Source organism: Heteronotia binoei, chromosome 1, assembly GCF_032191835.1.
Source record: "Heteronotia binoei isolate CCM8104 ecotype False Entrance Well chromosome 1, APGP_CSIRO_Hbin_v1, whole genome shotgun sequence".
NCBI lineage: Eukaryota > Metazoa > Chordata > Lepidosauria > Squamata > Gekkonidae > Heteronotia > Heteronotia binoei.
This window is the reverse complement of record NC_083223.1, coordinates 31,356,758-31,373,064: the sequence shown is the minus strand read 5'-3', so window position 1 is coordinate 31,373,064 and position 16,307 is coordinate 31,356,758. Positions and strand designations below refer to the sequence as shown.

The following is a 16,307-nucleotide window of genomic DNA, read 5'->3' as shown; positions in this document are numbered from 1 at the left end:
AATCTTTTAAAATCTGTGTTGATCCTTTTTTCTAAATGGAATAAACATCCGGACAGATCTCATTGGTTAAATCTTTCATCCTCCCCAAATTTATGTTTGTTCTGTGTCCTCCCAGTTAAGATACTCCCAAATAAATTACAGCATTTAATGAGTTTATTGGGTCTTACTGCAGACCTAGAGTTGGGTTTCAGAAACTATGTCAGCCTTCAAATTTGGGTGGTCCCAGACCTGCTTCCTCTCTGGCTCCATTGAACCCTATGGAAGGCTGGATAGCTGTAGAAAATTTCTCTTCATTGTTTTTGTTACCAATAACCATCTGGTCCTCCACTAAAAGTAGACCTGTTTTGATTTCCTCCAATTCCCTAATAGATAACATGCCAGTTTGGCGTAGTGGTTAAGTGCGCAGACTCTTATCTGGGAGAACCGGGTTTGATTCCCCACGCCTCCACTTGCACGTGCTGGAATGGCCTTGGGTCACCCATAGCTCTGGTAGAGGTTGTCCTTGAAAGGGCAGCTGCTGTGAGAGCCCTCTCAGCCTCACCCACCTCACAGGGTGTCTGTTGTGGGCGAAGAAGTTAAAGGAGATTGTAAGTCGCTCTGAGTCTCTGATTCAGAGAGAAGGGCAGGATATAAATCTGCAGTCGTCTTTTTCTTCTGCTTTAAACTTGAGACAAATGTAGGAAAATCTTAACTCCAGGTATTTTTTCCCTTAATGACCTTCATTAATTAGGACTGGTTCCCACTAGGGAAGATTTTAACTGAGTTTAGGGAATGGAGATACTCCGGTCTGTTGACAATTATTAACTGGATTAAAGAAGGGGCAATTTAGATAAATCCATAGTGGAAGAAAGATTTGGAGTTAAGGTCTCTTGGTTTCAATATTTTTAGTTGAAAAATCTGATAATTGATTTGATCAAGTCCAAGGATTTGCTCCTGTCTGGGAGAAATTTTCTGATTATGTGATGTCTTTGTCTAGGAAATTCCATACTGCTCAGCTCATGATTTTTGGTGATTTTAATACTCGGATAAGCAGTAATAATCAGAAATGGATCTCTCATTTTGGCCTTGAAGCGGCTGAATCCCTTCCACTACAATTATGTTTGCCCTGTTGTTCTAAAGATACTTTAACCAATAAGGTGGGTCTTAGATTAATTGAATTCTGCATAGCACACAATGCTATAATATTTAATGGTCTCTCCAAATTTCCGGCTGCAACTGATTTTACTTTTTTTCCTACACAGGGTTGCAGTGTGATAGATTTTTGTTTGGGTTCACCCAGCCTTCTGTCATCTATTGATAACTTTTGCACTGATTCACGCACGGAAAGTGATCACTTGCCCCTAATTCTATCTTTAAGATTGGATCTGGAGGTTAATATGGTATCATCTTCCCAATCTGTGAAGGTCTCTGAGAATGTTCTAAAAAGATCAAGTGGTCCCCAGCCCTAGAAAGGGAGTTTTCTTCCCTCTTTGGCTCTGAAGCACTGTGCAGATTAAGGGATTCAATCATAAATTCCAATTCAGATGATACGATCCTTTCAGGATTCTCATTATTAATTGATTACTGTAGTGCTAAAGCTAAACCTGTGATCTTGTCTAGGTCCAGTTTCTCTAGCTACAGATTGTTTAATTTGGAAAAAAGAACTGAGAATGCTATTTAAAGAGGCCTATCACTCCAAAGACCCAACAAAAATTAAGGCCTATATTGCTTGTAAGACAGCCTACCTGGAGCTTATTACATCCAAAAAGAAAGTTTTCTTTCAGAATAAATGGGACCAACTTTACCATTCGATAAAATCTCACGATAATAAGGCTGTCTGGAGAATCATTTCGGGTAATCCCAAAAACAATTCTGTTACTGACCCAAACATTTCTGCGCAAACATGGGCTGATTTCTTCTGTAACATTTTTGCTGCTCCATGTGTATCCCCTCCTATCTTAGCAAACCCCACAGTTACTGATATGATGATCTGGCCTCCAGTAACTCTAGAGGAAATCAGTGATTTATTGAAGGATTTAAAAGCGGGTAAAGCACCAGGCCCTGATGGCCTTCCCGCTGAGGTATTCACAAAGTTTGCTGATTGGTGGCTCTTGCCCCTTGCAAAATTGTTCTCTTTCATTGATCTGCATGACTCCATCCCAGACTCTTGGCTTGATTCTATAATTATCCCAATTTACAAAAAAAGGGGGGGGGTTTGGAGTTACCAGAAAATTTCCGCCCCATTAGTTTATTATCTATAGTGGGCAAATTGTATGCCAAACATTTAGAACTCCGATTACCCGACTGGATGCGCCTATACAACATCATAGGTCCTGAACAAATTGGCTTCTCCAAAGGCAAATCTGCTATGGACCATTGCTGCACTCTGGCCTTCCATGTTGAAAAATATATGCATGCCGAGACAAAAAAATCATATGCTGCCTTCATCGACTTGAAGGGTGCATTTGATTCAATAGATAGAGCCCAACTATGGATTAAGCTAGGTTACCTGGAAATGGATCCCCGTCTGCTGTTTCTCTTGAGGAAACTTCATTCTAATACTTTTTTGCCAAGTGAAATTTTCTTCCTAGTGGTGATTTGACTAGCAAAATCCCAGTGTTAAAGGGGGTTAAACAAGGTTACGTGCTGGTCCTGCATCTTTAAAATTTATTTTTAACTGACCTGGTACAATTTATGAACCCTATTAATGGTCATCCACCTAAACTAGCAGGCCGAGCGGTCCCCTTATTACTTTATGCCGATACTACCATCCTCTTTTGCACAAGTGTGACCCTGCAAAGGTATCTGAATGCCTTCTATGACTACTGTAATTGTAATTCACTCTGAGCCCGCCTTGGCGGGGGAGGGCGGGATATAAGAATAAATTTATTATTATTATTATTATTAAAGTAGTTAAGCTGGGTTTCACATCATAACAACACCGTCAACTTGGCTAAATGTTCAGTTGCTCAAATTAAACAGTTTTTCTTTGCAAAGGGCAACCAATTAGTTCCGGTAGCAAATAAAACGCTAGCCCAAATTCTCTATGGTATCCCTATATGGATCTCAGCATTTACCAGGAAAGTGGAGGGCATTCAAGCCTCATTCTTTAGACAAATTCTTGGTATGCCAAAATGCGTGTCCTACTTTTGCTCTCTGCTCTGAAGTGGGTCACTCTTTGGTGGAGACAAAAGCATGGATTGCAATGTTTAAATTCTGGCTCAAAATTCACTTTAGAACAGATCCTAACAGCCTTCTTGATTGCATGAAAAGAGACCCATATATTTCATCCTGGTCAGCAGTTCTTATGTCCAAACTTAACCAGTTGGGGATAGAGGCTGATGATTTTTTTACTTCTGATGAGTCATATATCTTCAGATGTATTAAACTAAGACTGCTGGAGTTGGAGGAAACGAAACTACACCCAACAGACCCTTATATCTGCTCCCCAGCTTCCTTAGGGCTTTATGCTTTCTGTGGCAAATGCCCCATTATCTATCAGACTTAACCATTCCAAGTCATTGCAGGGCATTTATGTTGGCTAGACTAAATGTGTTTCCCTCCAAAGTTTTACAAGGGAGATATCATCGAGTCCCTTTAGGCGACAGACTCTGTTCCTGTGGAGTGAATATTCCCGACTCAATTCAGCATATATTGCTTGATTGTTTCTTTTATCATAATCTCCATAAAGATTTATTTTGCAAGCTTTCTTTCTTCCCAGATTTGTCTATTCTGCCACCCTGTTATTATTTATTGAATGATTCTGAGGGGGAGGTTAGCAAGGCTTTGGCAAAATTTTTGGCTGACATCCTTAAATTTAAATCTGACCATGTATGAATACATCTGTAAACTTGGTTTCATTTTGATTTTATCTCCAACGTTTAAATTTTTATATTCTGTGTATTTTTATTTGCAACTGTTATGCCACTAAAGGTTTGGTATGGTCTCTACTAACCACATTTGAGGACTTAATTTGGAATGGGAATGATGGTAAACAAGGTGTGATTTCTGTCCTTTATGAATTATTATTAATTACCTCTGACCATTAAAAAAATGATCTGGTTCTTTAAAATTTGTCTTCTCATAATCTGATTGGAAACAGATATGGAATTCTCCCTCCAACAAATCATGCTGTTGGAACATTAAAATCCAGTTTTACAAGTTGTTAATCTAATTAATATTTAACACCACACAAATTGAACCTGATGAACAAGACTTGAGCTCACTGCGTTGGGAGATCTTGTAAGCAGGAAAGCATATACGTGGTGGGAATGCCATCTTGTTCAGGACTTTTGAAAGATGGTTCTGTGACAGACTCAAGAACTTAGCCTGAGAAGCTGGGAATAGGCTTGCAGCGATTGGCTGAGACACAGCCATGGTAACTGAAATGTAGCGAAATGAAGAGGATTGCAGGGAACGCCTCAGGGATCTTCAGTTTAGTTTGAAAGTCTTCAGTGAGAGTCTGGAGAGTGAATACTGGGGCTTAGGCTAGTCAGTTGTGGTGTGGAGCAACTGGATAAGAAGCTGAGAACAGTCAGTGGGGCCGAATCCCTTGTGGAGACAGAGCTGAGCTAAGCTTCTGTCTGAGAAAGTGTTTGAAGTCAGAAGGGACCTTCTGTGAGGGAAACTCTGTGGGGGATCTGCCAGCACATCTAGGCAGTCTCCTTGTACAAACTGAGATCACACAAACACTCAGAAGAGTGGACTGGGTTCTGCTGGTCAGCAGGGTTTCCTAAGATTCAGACCAGAAAACTAACTGGGGCTGAGACATACCAGGAGTGAGGGGCTGGTATTAGCTCTCAGTGGTGTGAGTTCTGTTTGGTGCAGTGGTTAAGTTTGCGGACTCTTATCTGGGAGAACCATGTTTGATTCTCCACTCCTCCACTTGCACCTGCTGGAATGGCCTTGGGTTAGCTATAGCATCACAGGACTTGTCCTTGAAAGGGCAGCTGCTGTGAGAGCCCTTCAGCCCCACCCACCTCACAGGGTGTCTGTTGTGGGGGGAGAAGACATAGGAGATTGTAAGCTGCTCTGAGTCTGATTCAGGGAGAAGGGCAGGGTATAAATCTGCAATTCTTCTTCTTCTTTTGGATGCTAGTGTGGAATGTCTGTGAGGGAGAATTAATCTGGCACCAGCCAGGAGTTCTCTGTGTGTGGAAAAGAGTGACTGACAATTTGTTATTTTTATGATTTGAGTAGCCAGAGCATAGGGCTATATCATCTGAACTGCAAAGCATTCCTAGTGCCCAGTAGACACTGCCTGCCTGTCATAGAGTTCTGTAGAATTCTAAAGCCTGCCTGTTTGGTAGTTAAAAAAAAAAAAACTTTTGCCAGAGTTATATATCTAATTTTACCTCAGCCTGATAAATCTTTGTTGTTTAGAGACCATCTGCCTGCCAACTGATTTGTTGTTGCTGATCAGATCTAATCAATATTATTTTACCCCTCTCCCTTGCCTTTTGCAATCCAATAAATATTTCTTTGGTTTTTGAATTTAAAACTGTCTGGTGCCTATATTTCTTAAGAGGTCTGACAAGATTTCTGCATATGTGCCTGAGGGACTGAGGGGAGGTGACTGGGGAAAAATTTATAGTGGTCACTCTCCCAAGCTGACCCTGACCGGTTCCTCACAGGTTCATAAAGAGATATTCAACATGGTGGGTTTTCCATTGCCATATTCTCTGGAATTTTTGTTATTGGATTTCTGGGCCAATTCTTAACTTGACAAAAATATCAAATCTTTTGTTTCAGCACTGGTTGCTTCCGGTCGCTTGGTCATTGCCAGAAACTGGAAATCCCTCACAGGCTCTTTGCTCAAAAAAATGGAACCAGAAACTCTGGGAACAATTTTTGATTAGTACAATTATGCATAATCCGGGTTGTTTTTGGGATTCACGCATGGTGGTTCCTTTATTTAAATATGAAAAAATGTGGAAACCAGCCTTGGATTTCCTATGTGCTAAGGATGTAATTCCCTTGATGCAATGAAATTTAGGAGGTTGTTCATTGTGAATCTTGGGTTTGTAATACATTGTGAATTGTTGCTTTTGTTATTTTTTATAGTTTGTTTGTTTTTTTCCTGTTTGTAATTTTATGGTTTTGTCATTTTTTCCAGTTTGTCTCCCAGCTTATATGTTAAACAAATATTAAAAGGGGGGGGGGGGGACAAATTACCATAATATTTATCCCATTCTTAAAGAATCAAAGAAACTTACAATAAAAGGACATTAATTTTATAACTAGACAAAAATCTGGAAAAGCATGCAAACTTCTTTAAAAGGCTGAAAAAATGACTTGAATGCTCTCCTCAAGGAAGTCCTGTCTAACACCGGGACCAGGGAGACCTTGCACTACTCTGTAGCCAAATATATACATGAAGGCTGGCATGAGGAACAATCCTCACAGATCTTAAAGAGAGTCTGAACAGGAGAAAGAGGATACTCTAGATTTACTCTGCCAAGGTGCCTTTATAGTTTGTCACTAGACAAAAGCAACCCCATATCATTCAAAGCCTCATGATACCTTTTCTGGGTTCCCATAACAGTATGAGGCAACATTCTATACAACAGCTGCAACAGGACAGCCCCAACTGAAACACAGTCAATCCTTGGTTACAGAAGAACAGATTGATTAAAATTCCTCAGCCAAGAATTAACTGCTTTAACTCTGAGATACTATAGACTAGGGGTGTCAAACATGTGGCCTGCGGGCTGAATCAGGCCCCTGGAGGGTTCCTATCAGGCCCCCAAGCAACTGGCAGTCATCTGCTTCCTTCTCCCTCTCTCTTGCTTCCTTCTGCATCACAGCTTGCTTTGCCAGGCTTGCTCAATCGCAGAGAAGCTAAAGAGCAAAACCTCTATTTTCTCCATTGGCTGAGGCTCCTCCCTTGGAGAGGAAGGGGGGAAAGGGAGAGCTGGCTTTGCCAGGCTCTTTCAATCACAAAGCAGAGCTACTGAGCCAAGCCTCTTCCTTCTATTAGCTGAGACTCCTCCCCCCTACTGGTTTCCTGGGGATGGAAGGAAAGAACCAGAGCTTTCTTTGCCCAGCTTCCTGGATCCCATGGGAGAAATACAAAGAAATAACCTTTAAGACCAATGTGCTAATGTTTTAAGCATGTGTTATTTTAAGTTTTTTTAAAACGTGCTTGTCTGTGTCCTTTATAAAGTTTATATCTCTGCTACCTAATTTTAAATAGGTACATACAAGGCCCAGCCTGACATGGCCCGACCGGACAAGGTCTCATTTATGTCAGATCTGGCCCTCATGAGTTTGACACCCCTGCAAGACTGTCTGCAGAGCACAGAGAATAATTCTTTCAAATTTCAGGGTAACCGTTCCTTATCATTCCAATTATAAGGAGCCTTTACAAAGCACCTTTATTGGGGAGACGAGGCAGACAATTGGTAGAGTCTTTGCCAGCTTCTCAACACTTTGTGCCGCAATGCAGATTCTACAGCTCTTTTATTTGGGTAAGAGAAGCTATGAGGAAGGACTAAGGAAAAACAGGTTGCTTACCTGTAACTGATGATCTTCGAGTGGTCATCTGTGCAGTCACACACATGGGTCTTGCCGCAGGCAACGGATCCATACCTCGGAGCTCCCATAGCTCGCCTATAGCGCCTTTTTGGCGCGCTTTCCTCCCGCCCTGGGGAGCAGGCAGCGACCGCGCATGCCTAGAGCGGGGGGAGAGCGCCCATTCCACTCAGTTTCTTCCAGCCGCCGTTGGCACTGACACTATACAAGGTTAAGCAACAATTACAAGAGGCCAGCAGCGGGGAAGGCTGGGTGGGCGTGTGTGACTGCACAGATGACCACTCAAAGATCATCAGTTACAGGTAAGCAACCTGTTTATCTTCTTCGTGGTCTCTGTGCAGTCCCACACATGGGTGACTAGCCAGCTAAATGTCCTGGAGGAGGGTGCTGGGAAAGAAAAAGTTAGTCACATAACCCAATCAGAACATATGCAATCACATCATATTATGCAACATAGTATGCAACATAGAGATGGAAGCGGATGCACTCACCCCTGACTTCAGTGGAAGATGGATCTGAGGACCGCTTGACCGAAGGAGGCGTCACGTCTCGCACGAATGTCTAAAGCATAATGGGAGACGAACGTGGATGGAGAGGACCACGATGCAGCCGCACAAATGTCCTCTAGGGAGACGCCTTGCAGAAAGGCCGAAGACGTCGAGACCGCTCTTGTGGAGTGGGCCTTAAGACCTTTGGGCAAAGGCTGTTTAGCCAGTTCGTAGCACAACCTAATGGCACTGACTACCCATTTAGACAATCTTTGGGTAGAAATTTTGTGTCCCTTGTGAGGGTTTCCGTAGGCCACAAACAGGTTAGGGTCCTTACGGAAAGGTTGTGTACGATCAAGGTAGAAAGATAAAGCCCTTCTAACGTCCAGAGAATGCAGGGCTCGTTGTCCCTGGTCGGATGGGTTGGAGAAAAACGTTGGTAGAGAAGTTGAGGTTGATAAGTGGAACTGGGAGACAACCTTAGGCAGGAACGCAGGGTCCGGTCGCAAAACAACTTTGTCCCTGTGAAAGATGGTGTAGGGAAGATCGTAACGGAAGGCGCATAAGTCACTTGCCCGTTTACCTGAGGTAAGGGCTACCAGCAATGCTGTCTTCCAGGAAAGAAGGTTGAGGTCTATGGTAGCCATAGGTTCAAAGGGAACTTTCATCAAGCAGGAAAGGACTAACGATAAACTCCAAGCCGGAACAAAGGGCTTGACAGGTGGGTTGAGGTGCAACATGCCCTTAAGAAAGGACTTACATAAAGGATGGGAGAACACAGTTTTGCCATCGACCGGATTGTGGAACGCAGAAACTGCAGAAAGATGAACCTTTAAGGAGGAATAACAGAGTCCTGATCTTTGTAGAGAAAGTAGATAATCCAGGATCAGGTTAAGAGGTGCAGATTCCGGCTGCAGATGATTAGATGTCGCAAAAGAACAGAAGCGCTTCCATTTACGTTGATACGAAAGTCTCGTGGAAGGCTTCCTTGCGTTGAGGATGATATTGGCTACCTCTGCAGAGAGGTAGGTAGATGTATTCTCCAAGCTGCCAGAGCTAGGGCCCGCGGGTTGTGATGAAGAACCTGACCTCTGGCCTGAGAGAGAAGGTCGCCCACCGGAGGAAGCCGGCGGAAAGTGTGGCGGGACAGTTGAAGAAGCTTCGTGAACCACGGTTGCCGAGGCCACCATGGCGCAATGAGGATGCAGTCTGTGCCATCCCGTGCTATCTTCACCAGCACCTGTGTCAGAAGGGGAGTCGGTGGGAAGAAGTAATGAAGGGGACCTGTCCAGTTGTGTAGAAAAGCGTCGTTGCCCCTCCTGCAATAAAACTGAGGACATTTGGCATTGTCCCTGGATGCAAAGACGTCCACCTTGGGTGTTCCGAAGCATCGGAAGATACGCCGAAGGTAGGTCGGATTGATGGACCATTCGTGGTCGTCTATGCGAATCCTGCTGAGGGAGTTGGCCAGAGTATTCTCCACACCGGGAAGATGAATGGCAGTCATGTATATGTTGTGCTTGACACACCATTCCCAGAGCATTACGGCTATACGGCAGAGACGGAGGGATCTGGTGCCCCCTTGCTTGTTTATGTAATAAACAGTTGCCATATTGTCCGTAGAGATCTGAACATGTCGGCCCCTTATCAGTGGGAGAAAGGATTGAAGAGCTCTGTGTACCGCAATCAGTTCTAAGCAGTTTATATGCATGAGTCTCTCGGAGGTCGTCCAAAGCCCTCTGACAGTTTTGTCCTCTAGGTGGGCTCCCCATCCCCACTTGGAGGCATCTGTTGTTATTGTGGCCGTCGGGGAAGTCGGTAGAAACGGCTTGCCCTCGAGGAGATTGTTGGGTACAGTCCACCACGTGAGAGATAGAAGCGCTCTCTGTGGAACAGTGAGCAAAACACTTTGTGGTTGTGTCTGAGGGTGGTAGGCTCGTACAAACCAGATCTGTAGTTGTCGCATTCGTAGCCTGGCAAAGTGAAGGACAGATGTTGTAGCGGCCGTAAGGCCCAGCAGGCGTTGGATTGTGAACGCAGACTGACAAGGTTGTTGTTGAACTGACCTGGCTAGGGCAATGATAGTCCGTGCCCGATCCTCGGGGAGAAAGACACGATGCAGGGAGGTGCATAGAAGGGCGCCTATAAACTTGAGGTCCTGGGTAGGTGTGAGGTGTGACTTTGATGCATTCACGCGAAGGCCCAGGGAACTCAGGAGAGTGAGAGCTGTGTCGAGGTTGTGCTGCAATTGCTGTTGGGTCGGAGCTACAAGAAGCCAGTCGTCGATGTATGGGAAGACTGGGATGTTCCGAATGCGAAGCGCAGCTGCCACCACTGCCATGCACTTGGTAAACACGCGGGGCGCAGTGGAGAGGCCGAAAGGTAGGGACACATATTGGTAGTGGTCCCGGCCCATGGCAAACCGCAGATACTTCCGATGTTGAGGTCGAATGGTCACATGGAAGTAAGCGTCCTGAAGATCTAGGGAAGCCATCCAGGAATTCCTGGGAATAAGGGGCAGGATGGACTGCAGGGAGATCATTCTGAACTTCCTGTATTCGATGTGCTTGTTGAGCTTCCTTAGATCTAGAATGGGACGCCTGCCTCCATCCCTCTTGGGAACTAGGAAGTATCTTGAATAGAAGCCTGTCCCTCGATGTAGGGGAGAGACGGGCTCTATGGCGTCTTTGTGGAGCAAGTCCAGAATCTCCTGATGGAGGAGAGAAGACGGAGGGGTAGCTATGAAATAGTGGTGGCGAGGTGGAGAAATGAACTCGATTGCGTAACCTAAGCGCACGATGGTCAGCACCCAGGAGTCGGTTGTTATCGAGTTCCAAGTGGGAAGGAATGGTGACAGACGTGTGTGGAAAACCGGAAGGATGTGAGGAAAGTCAAAGAGACTGCTTAGAAGGAAGGGAGGACTTTTTGAGCTGTTGTGACCGAGGCCTTTGTTGAAACTGAGGCTTCTGCTGTCCACTCTTCCTCTTCCAGAAATCATTACGTTTAGGTGACCTTTGACGCCTCTGGAATGATGGTCTCCAGGGTTTTGTACGGTTGGACTGTTGGGAGAACGGTTGGGAGACTCCCAAGCGCTTCGCACGCTTGCGCCCGTCATCTACTGAGGTGAGGACCTCGTCAGTAGAAGCATGGAAGAGGCCCAGGCCATCAAAGGGGAGGTCTTCGATCTTTTGCTTAATGTCCGGTTGCAAATTGGTGGACCTTAGCCAGGCGTGGCGATGCAAGGCAACAGAGGACGCAAAGACCCTGGAAGAGCAGGAGACAGCATGGCGTATGGTGTTGATCTGTTGCTTCGACACTCTAGACAGCTCTGATACCAAGCCGGAGGCCGTCCTTTGGGAAGGTTCAGGAAGGGATGGAATAAGAGGCGTAAATTGGTTGGCCAAGTTGAAGACGTAAGCTGAAAAGTAAGCTAAATAGTTGTTCAGCTTGGAATTTGTGGAGGCAAGGTTGAATATCTTCCTGGCCAGGGTGTCTAATTTCCTGCCCTCACGGTCTGGAGGTGTCGGATGTCTGGAGGGCTTAGCCTTAGTGGCTGAGTGCACAATAATAGAGTTGGGTGCTGGATGAGAAGCAAGAAATTTAGCCTCAGGAGCGTGAACTCTGTAGAGAGAGTCAAAGCGCTTAGAGGTGGGTGGGACTGAAGCAGGTTTGTCCCAGGTTTCGCGGAGGCCTTCGAGGTGCACCGGTAGCATAGGAAGCAATGAGCCAGGTGGAAAGTCCGTTTGTACGAGGTCGTGTACGATGTCAGAGACCTTAGGTGAGTCCGACGGAAGAGTAATGTTCAAGGCTTCAGCCATGGTGGTGATTAGATGGAGATAGGCCTTGGACGCATCTGATGGAGAGAGTCGGGGCTGTGGCGCCGAATCCGAGACTACCGAGTCTGGATGGTCCTCAGAGTCTGATGATGCTGACGAGTCGGCGTCGGAACGGAAATCGTCACCCGACGGGGGATGTGGAGGCGGGATCGGGTCCGAAGGAACGGTCTTAGGCTTTGCTATCTGATCGCGCTGATCCGTAGGAGTGGAGACCGGAGGAGCAATCGAAGCCGAGGCTGACGGAGTGCGCGGCCTAGCGCCCTCTCTTTGGTAGTGGTCCCGGGATCGCTGCAGATTGGAGTGGCGTACATATTCCCGAAGCCGATCACGGAGTCGAGGGGAATAGCGAGAGTAATCAGGTTCTTGGATCCGATCTCGAGAGTAATCAGGCTCTCGGGTCCGCTCTTGATCGCGGGGCCGTGGATAAAAGAAGTCACAGGGTCGAGGAGAATCTGGAAGCCGATCGAGACCACGGGGTCGTGGAGAATCATGGAGTCGTCGTGGGGAATCACGGAGTCGATCACGGGGTCTAGGAGAGCCCTCGTACCGGATTGCTGAGTACGGGGAGTAACCTGAGCCCTCCACAGATGGGGACCGAGAAGGACGATGGTAAGGCCGGCGTCTAGGCGAAGGAGACCGAGAGTAGTGGCGGTCGTACCTTGAAGGGGCGTAGTAGTCCTGATAGTAACCCGAGGAGTCGGAGTCTCGACGCCGACGTGGCGATCTGGAGCGGCCTCTGAGAGGCGGCGACCGGGATCGGACTCGATGGGAGGGCGAACGAGAGCGACCTTGGTTTGAAGCCTGAGTAGCTGAGTCCCTATACAGGGGAGAAATCCCGATATCTCGGAAGGAACCGATCCGAAGCGGAGGTTTAAGGTAGGCCTGAGTAGAATCGGTAGTCAGGTCGGGTTCTAGAAAGTCGGTAGGAACCACGCTGTGCACCGAAGGTGAACGAGAGTGGACTGGTATAACCTCTACTGCTGTGGATGAGTGAGGTGTCAGTTGCGGCATGTCGGTGATGACGTCCGACGGAGCCGACAATTCAAGCGGAAGCGAGGGCTGCGTTGGGGCCGCGGGATCCATAGACGTCGAAGTCGAGGTTGGAGCCCGAGGCTTCTTAGGAGCCGAGTGCGAGTGGTGGAGTTTCCTCGGAGCCGAATCAGCCGATTCGGAACGACGAGGTTTTTTGGGCGCCGGATCCGTGGATTCAAGATGGCGCGATTTTTTCGAAGCCTTATGGCCGGTCCCGGCGTGCTTCGATGACTTTTTCTCGGACTTGTGCTTCTGTTTAGAGAGAGACACGTCCGTAGAAGCCGAATCTCCCGCCTGTTGTTGGGGAGGCGGCGAGCCCGACGCGGGCATAGCCCTCAGGGACAACTTGATTAGGAAACTCCGGAGCCTGGCTGCACGGTTCTTCCGGGCCTGCTTGCCGAAGTTCGCACAGTGAGGGCAGGAGTCGACTCGGTGAGCTTCCCCCAAGCAAAAAAGGCAGTGGCTGTGGCCGTCTGAGGAGGGGATTTTGGTCCCACAGCGCGTGCACTTTTTGAAGGTAACTTTCCCTTCCATGCGCTCCGGACAAGGGAGGGGAGGGAAGGGAGAAAGGGGGGAAAGATAGCGCAGAAACGGATTTTTTTTTTTTTAAATTTTTTCGGGACGAAAAGGGATATAAGAAGAAGAAGAATACGATACCAGGTGAAGAAAAGAAGTCGAAAGGATGAGGTAATGGACGAGCTAAGGAGGAACGCAGCGAGGAGGGTGTTGTCCGGGCGGCGGTAGGAAAGAAACTGAGTGGAATGGGCGCTCTCCCCCCGCTCTAGGCATGCGCGGTCGCTGCCTGCTCCCCAGGGCGGGAGGAAAGCGCGCCAAAAAGACGCTATAGGCGAGCTATTGGAGCTCCGAGGTATGGATCCGTTGCCTGCGGCAAGACCCATGTGTGGGACTGCACAGAGACCACGAAGAAGATCCTCAGTTCCACACCTTTGTATATCTACTAACAGGAGGCAACTGGTATGAAGAAGAGTGTTGTAGCCTAGGATCAGTACACCTAGTTTCTTTAAATGAAATTAAGCCCCCAGGGCCAGATGAACTGCATCAAAGGGTACTATAATGTTTTGCAGAAGTAATTTTTGAGCCTCTAGCCATTATTTTTGAGAATTCCCTGAACAGTTGAAATGGCAGAAAACTGAAGGTGAGCAAATACTGTCCTCATCTTCAAGAGGGGGGAAAAAAGAGGATCCGGGTAACTACTAACCCATCAGCCTGATGTCTATACCTGGAAAAATTTTAGAATAAATCGAACAGTCAGTTGTGGAACATTTAAAAAGGATGGCTGTGATCACTAAGAGCTAGCATGGGTTTCTCAAGAACAAGTTATATCAGACTAACCTCAGCTCTTTTTTTGAGAAAGTTACTACCTTGGTGAATCAGGGGAATGCTATAGACATATCTTCATTTCAGTAAGGCTTTTGATAAGGTTCCATATACTATTCTTGTTGACAAGTTGGTAAAATGTGGTTTGGATCCTGCTAGTGTTAGGTGGATCTGTAATTGGTTGACAGATCACACCCAAAGAGTGTTTGTGAATGGTTCCTCATCCTCTTGGAGAGGAGTGACAAGTGGAGTGCCTCAAGGATCTGTCCTGGATTCTGTTTTGTTCAACATCTTTATAAATGATTTGGATGAAGGAATAGAGAGAATGCTTGTTAAATTGTCGTAAATATAGCAGAAGACAGAGACAGGATACAGGATGATCTTGACAGGTTGGAAAACAATATCATGAATTTTAACAGGGATAAATGTAAAGTTCTGCATTTAGGTAGGAAAAATCAAATTCATAGTTATAGGATGGGAGAGACTTGTCTTGGCAGTAGTATGTGTGAAAAGGATCTAGGATCTTAGTGGGCCATACACTGAATGTGAGTCAGAATTCTGATGTGGTGGCTAAAAAGACAAATGTGATTTTGGGTTGTATCAACAGAAGTTAATTTGCAAGGCTCATCCTTGCCAGAGGCAGAAGTGGCTCAGCTGCATTAGAGGAAAGTGCTTGGAGCTAGGACAGAACTGCTGGTAAGGTGAGTGTTGATTTGCTTTTCTAAAACTGCTGGGGAGAGAACTCTGTGAGTGCTTGGTGCATGCTAGAGAAGGATTTCTGATTGCTTTTGTGTGTCTTTTGTGCTGCTGCTGCTGAGTGAGGAGAGCTTGCTTGCCTGGGGGTAGTTGCTGGCCCCACCCTCTGCTGTTGCTCTGGCTGTTGAGTCAAAGATAGGTGGGGGCTTGAGCCTTTAATTTACAAGGTTCATCCTTGCCAGAGGCACGAGGGGCCTGGACACCAAGTCCTATGAGGAAAGACTGAAGGAGCTGGGTATGTCTAGCCTGGAGAGATGACTGAATGGGGCTTCTCCCAGGTATGCAGAAGCCTCCTTCCCCCTTGTGCCTAGCCCTGTTTTCTTACTTCCATCAGCAGCAGAGGGGACACCCACATCACTATTAGAGGGCAAAAGAAGGAACTTTCAGTAAAAGGCTGCAGATTGTTTTTAGTTTGCTCCTAAAGTACTCCTCCAATCATGCTGAGCTGAATTTATGGAACAAATGCAGAGCAAGCTGAACACTACAGCTCTTCATTCACAAACCAGATTTCCTGAACTTGCGGATCTTAAGGCCCATATTGCTGTTTCTGCAATGGAGAAACTGCAGGATGGCTCCTAAAACCCTCAGATTCAGCCCCAGAAAAACTCCTGCTTGGGTTGGATAGTAGGAAGGAACTAGCTCTTTATCTACCCACTACTGTCTTCTGATCTTTAGGACTCCAGGTTTAAAATGCTATATTGATATTTCTCATCTCATTAAAAGCAACTCAGGACCTCCAGGGGGCCTGCTAATTGGAAGACTAAGCATTGGATTCAAATCCTGAGTCTTCAGGTTAGTAGGTGTGTGTGTTAAGTAAACTAATAAGCAAATGTGTTACGTTTGAATGAAAGCAAGAAGCTTGGGGCTATCCCTCCTTTTGGAGGTGAACAGGGGAAGATAAGCAGAACCTTTCCTATCCTCTGCAGATGGCCCTACTGTGCTGCTTTCATAACTGGCATGGGAGCCAAGCACTTCCTTCTTTGAAGGAAGGACAGCTACTCAACTGTAGACTGAAGTATGGACTAATGAGCTCTATAGGATGGGAGCTCTATCTGATATAATAAGCTCCATGGCTTGTGGAGATTTGTGCATGGATTCATTATTTAGTGTTGTGTGCTTTTAATAAAATATGTTAAGAAAAAAGAGAATGCAGTCTCAAGCAAGTAGAGGCTTGCTCACTTACTCTAATCATTAACACAGCTTTTCTGATGTCACGAATTCCATCATACACCAACCGAGAAGCATCAATAAATTCATTTTCATCCATCGGCTGAGCAGGGTCAGAACTCAGCGCTTCCACAGCAGCTTCTACTTGTTCAGTAAAACGTGGCATAACTGAGGAACA

At 46.1% G+C, this 16,307-nt stretch overlaps 1 protein-coding gene across 2 annotated transcripts in view; it reads right to left on the bottom strand.

The window, feature by feature from the left end:
* Nucleotides 1-16,307, bottom strand: part of CTNNA1 (catenin alpha 1) — a 124,925-nt gene that overhangs the window by 16,230 nt on the left and 92,388 nt on the right. For both annotated transcript variants that reach the window (XM_060232955.1, XM_060232948.1), the window contains one exon: nucleotides 16,146-16,297. In XM_060232955.1, the coding sequence (XP_060088938.1) occupies nucleotides 16,146-16,297 (152 nt within the window). The remainder of the gene's footprint in view (nucleotides 1-16,145; nucleotides 16,298-16,307) is intronic.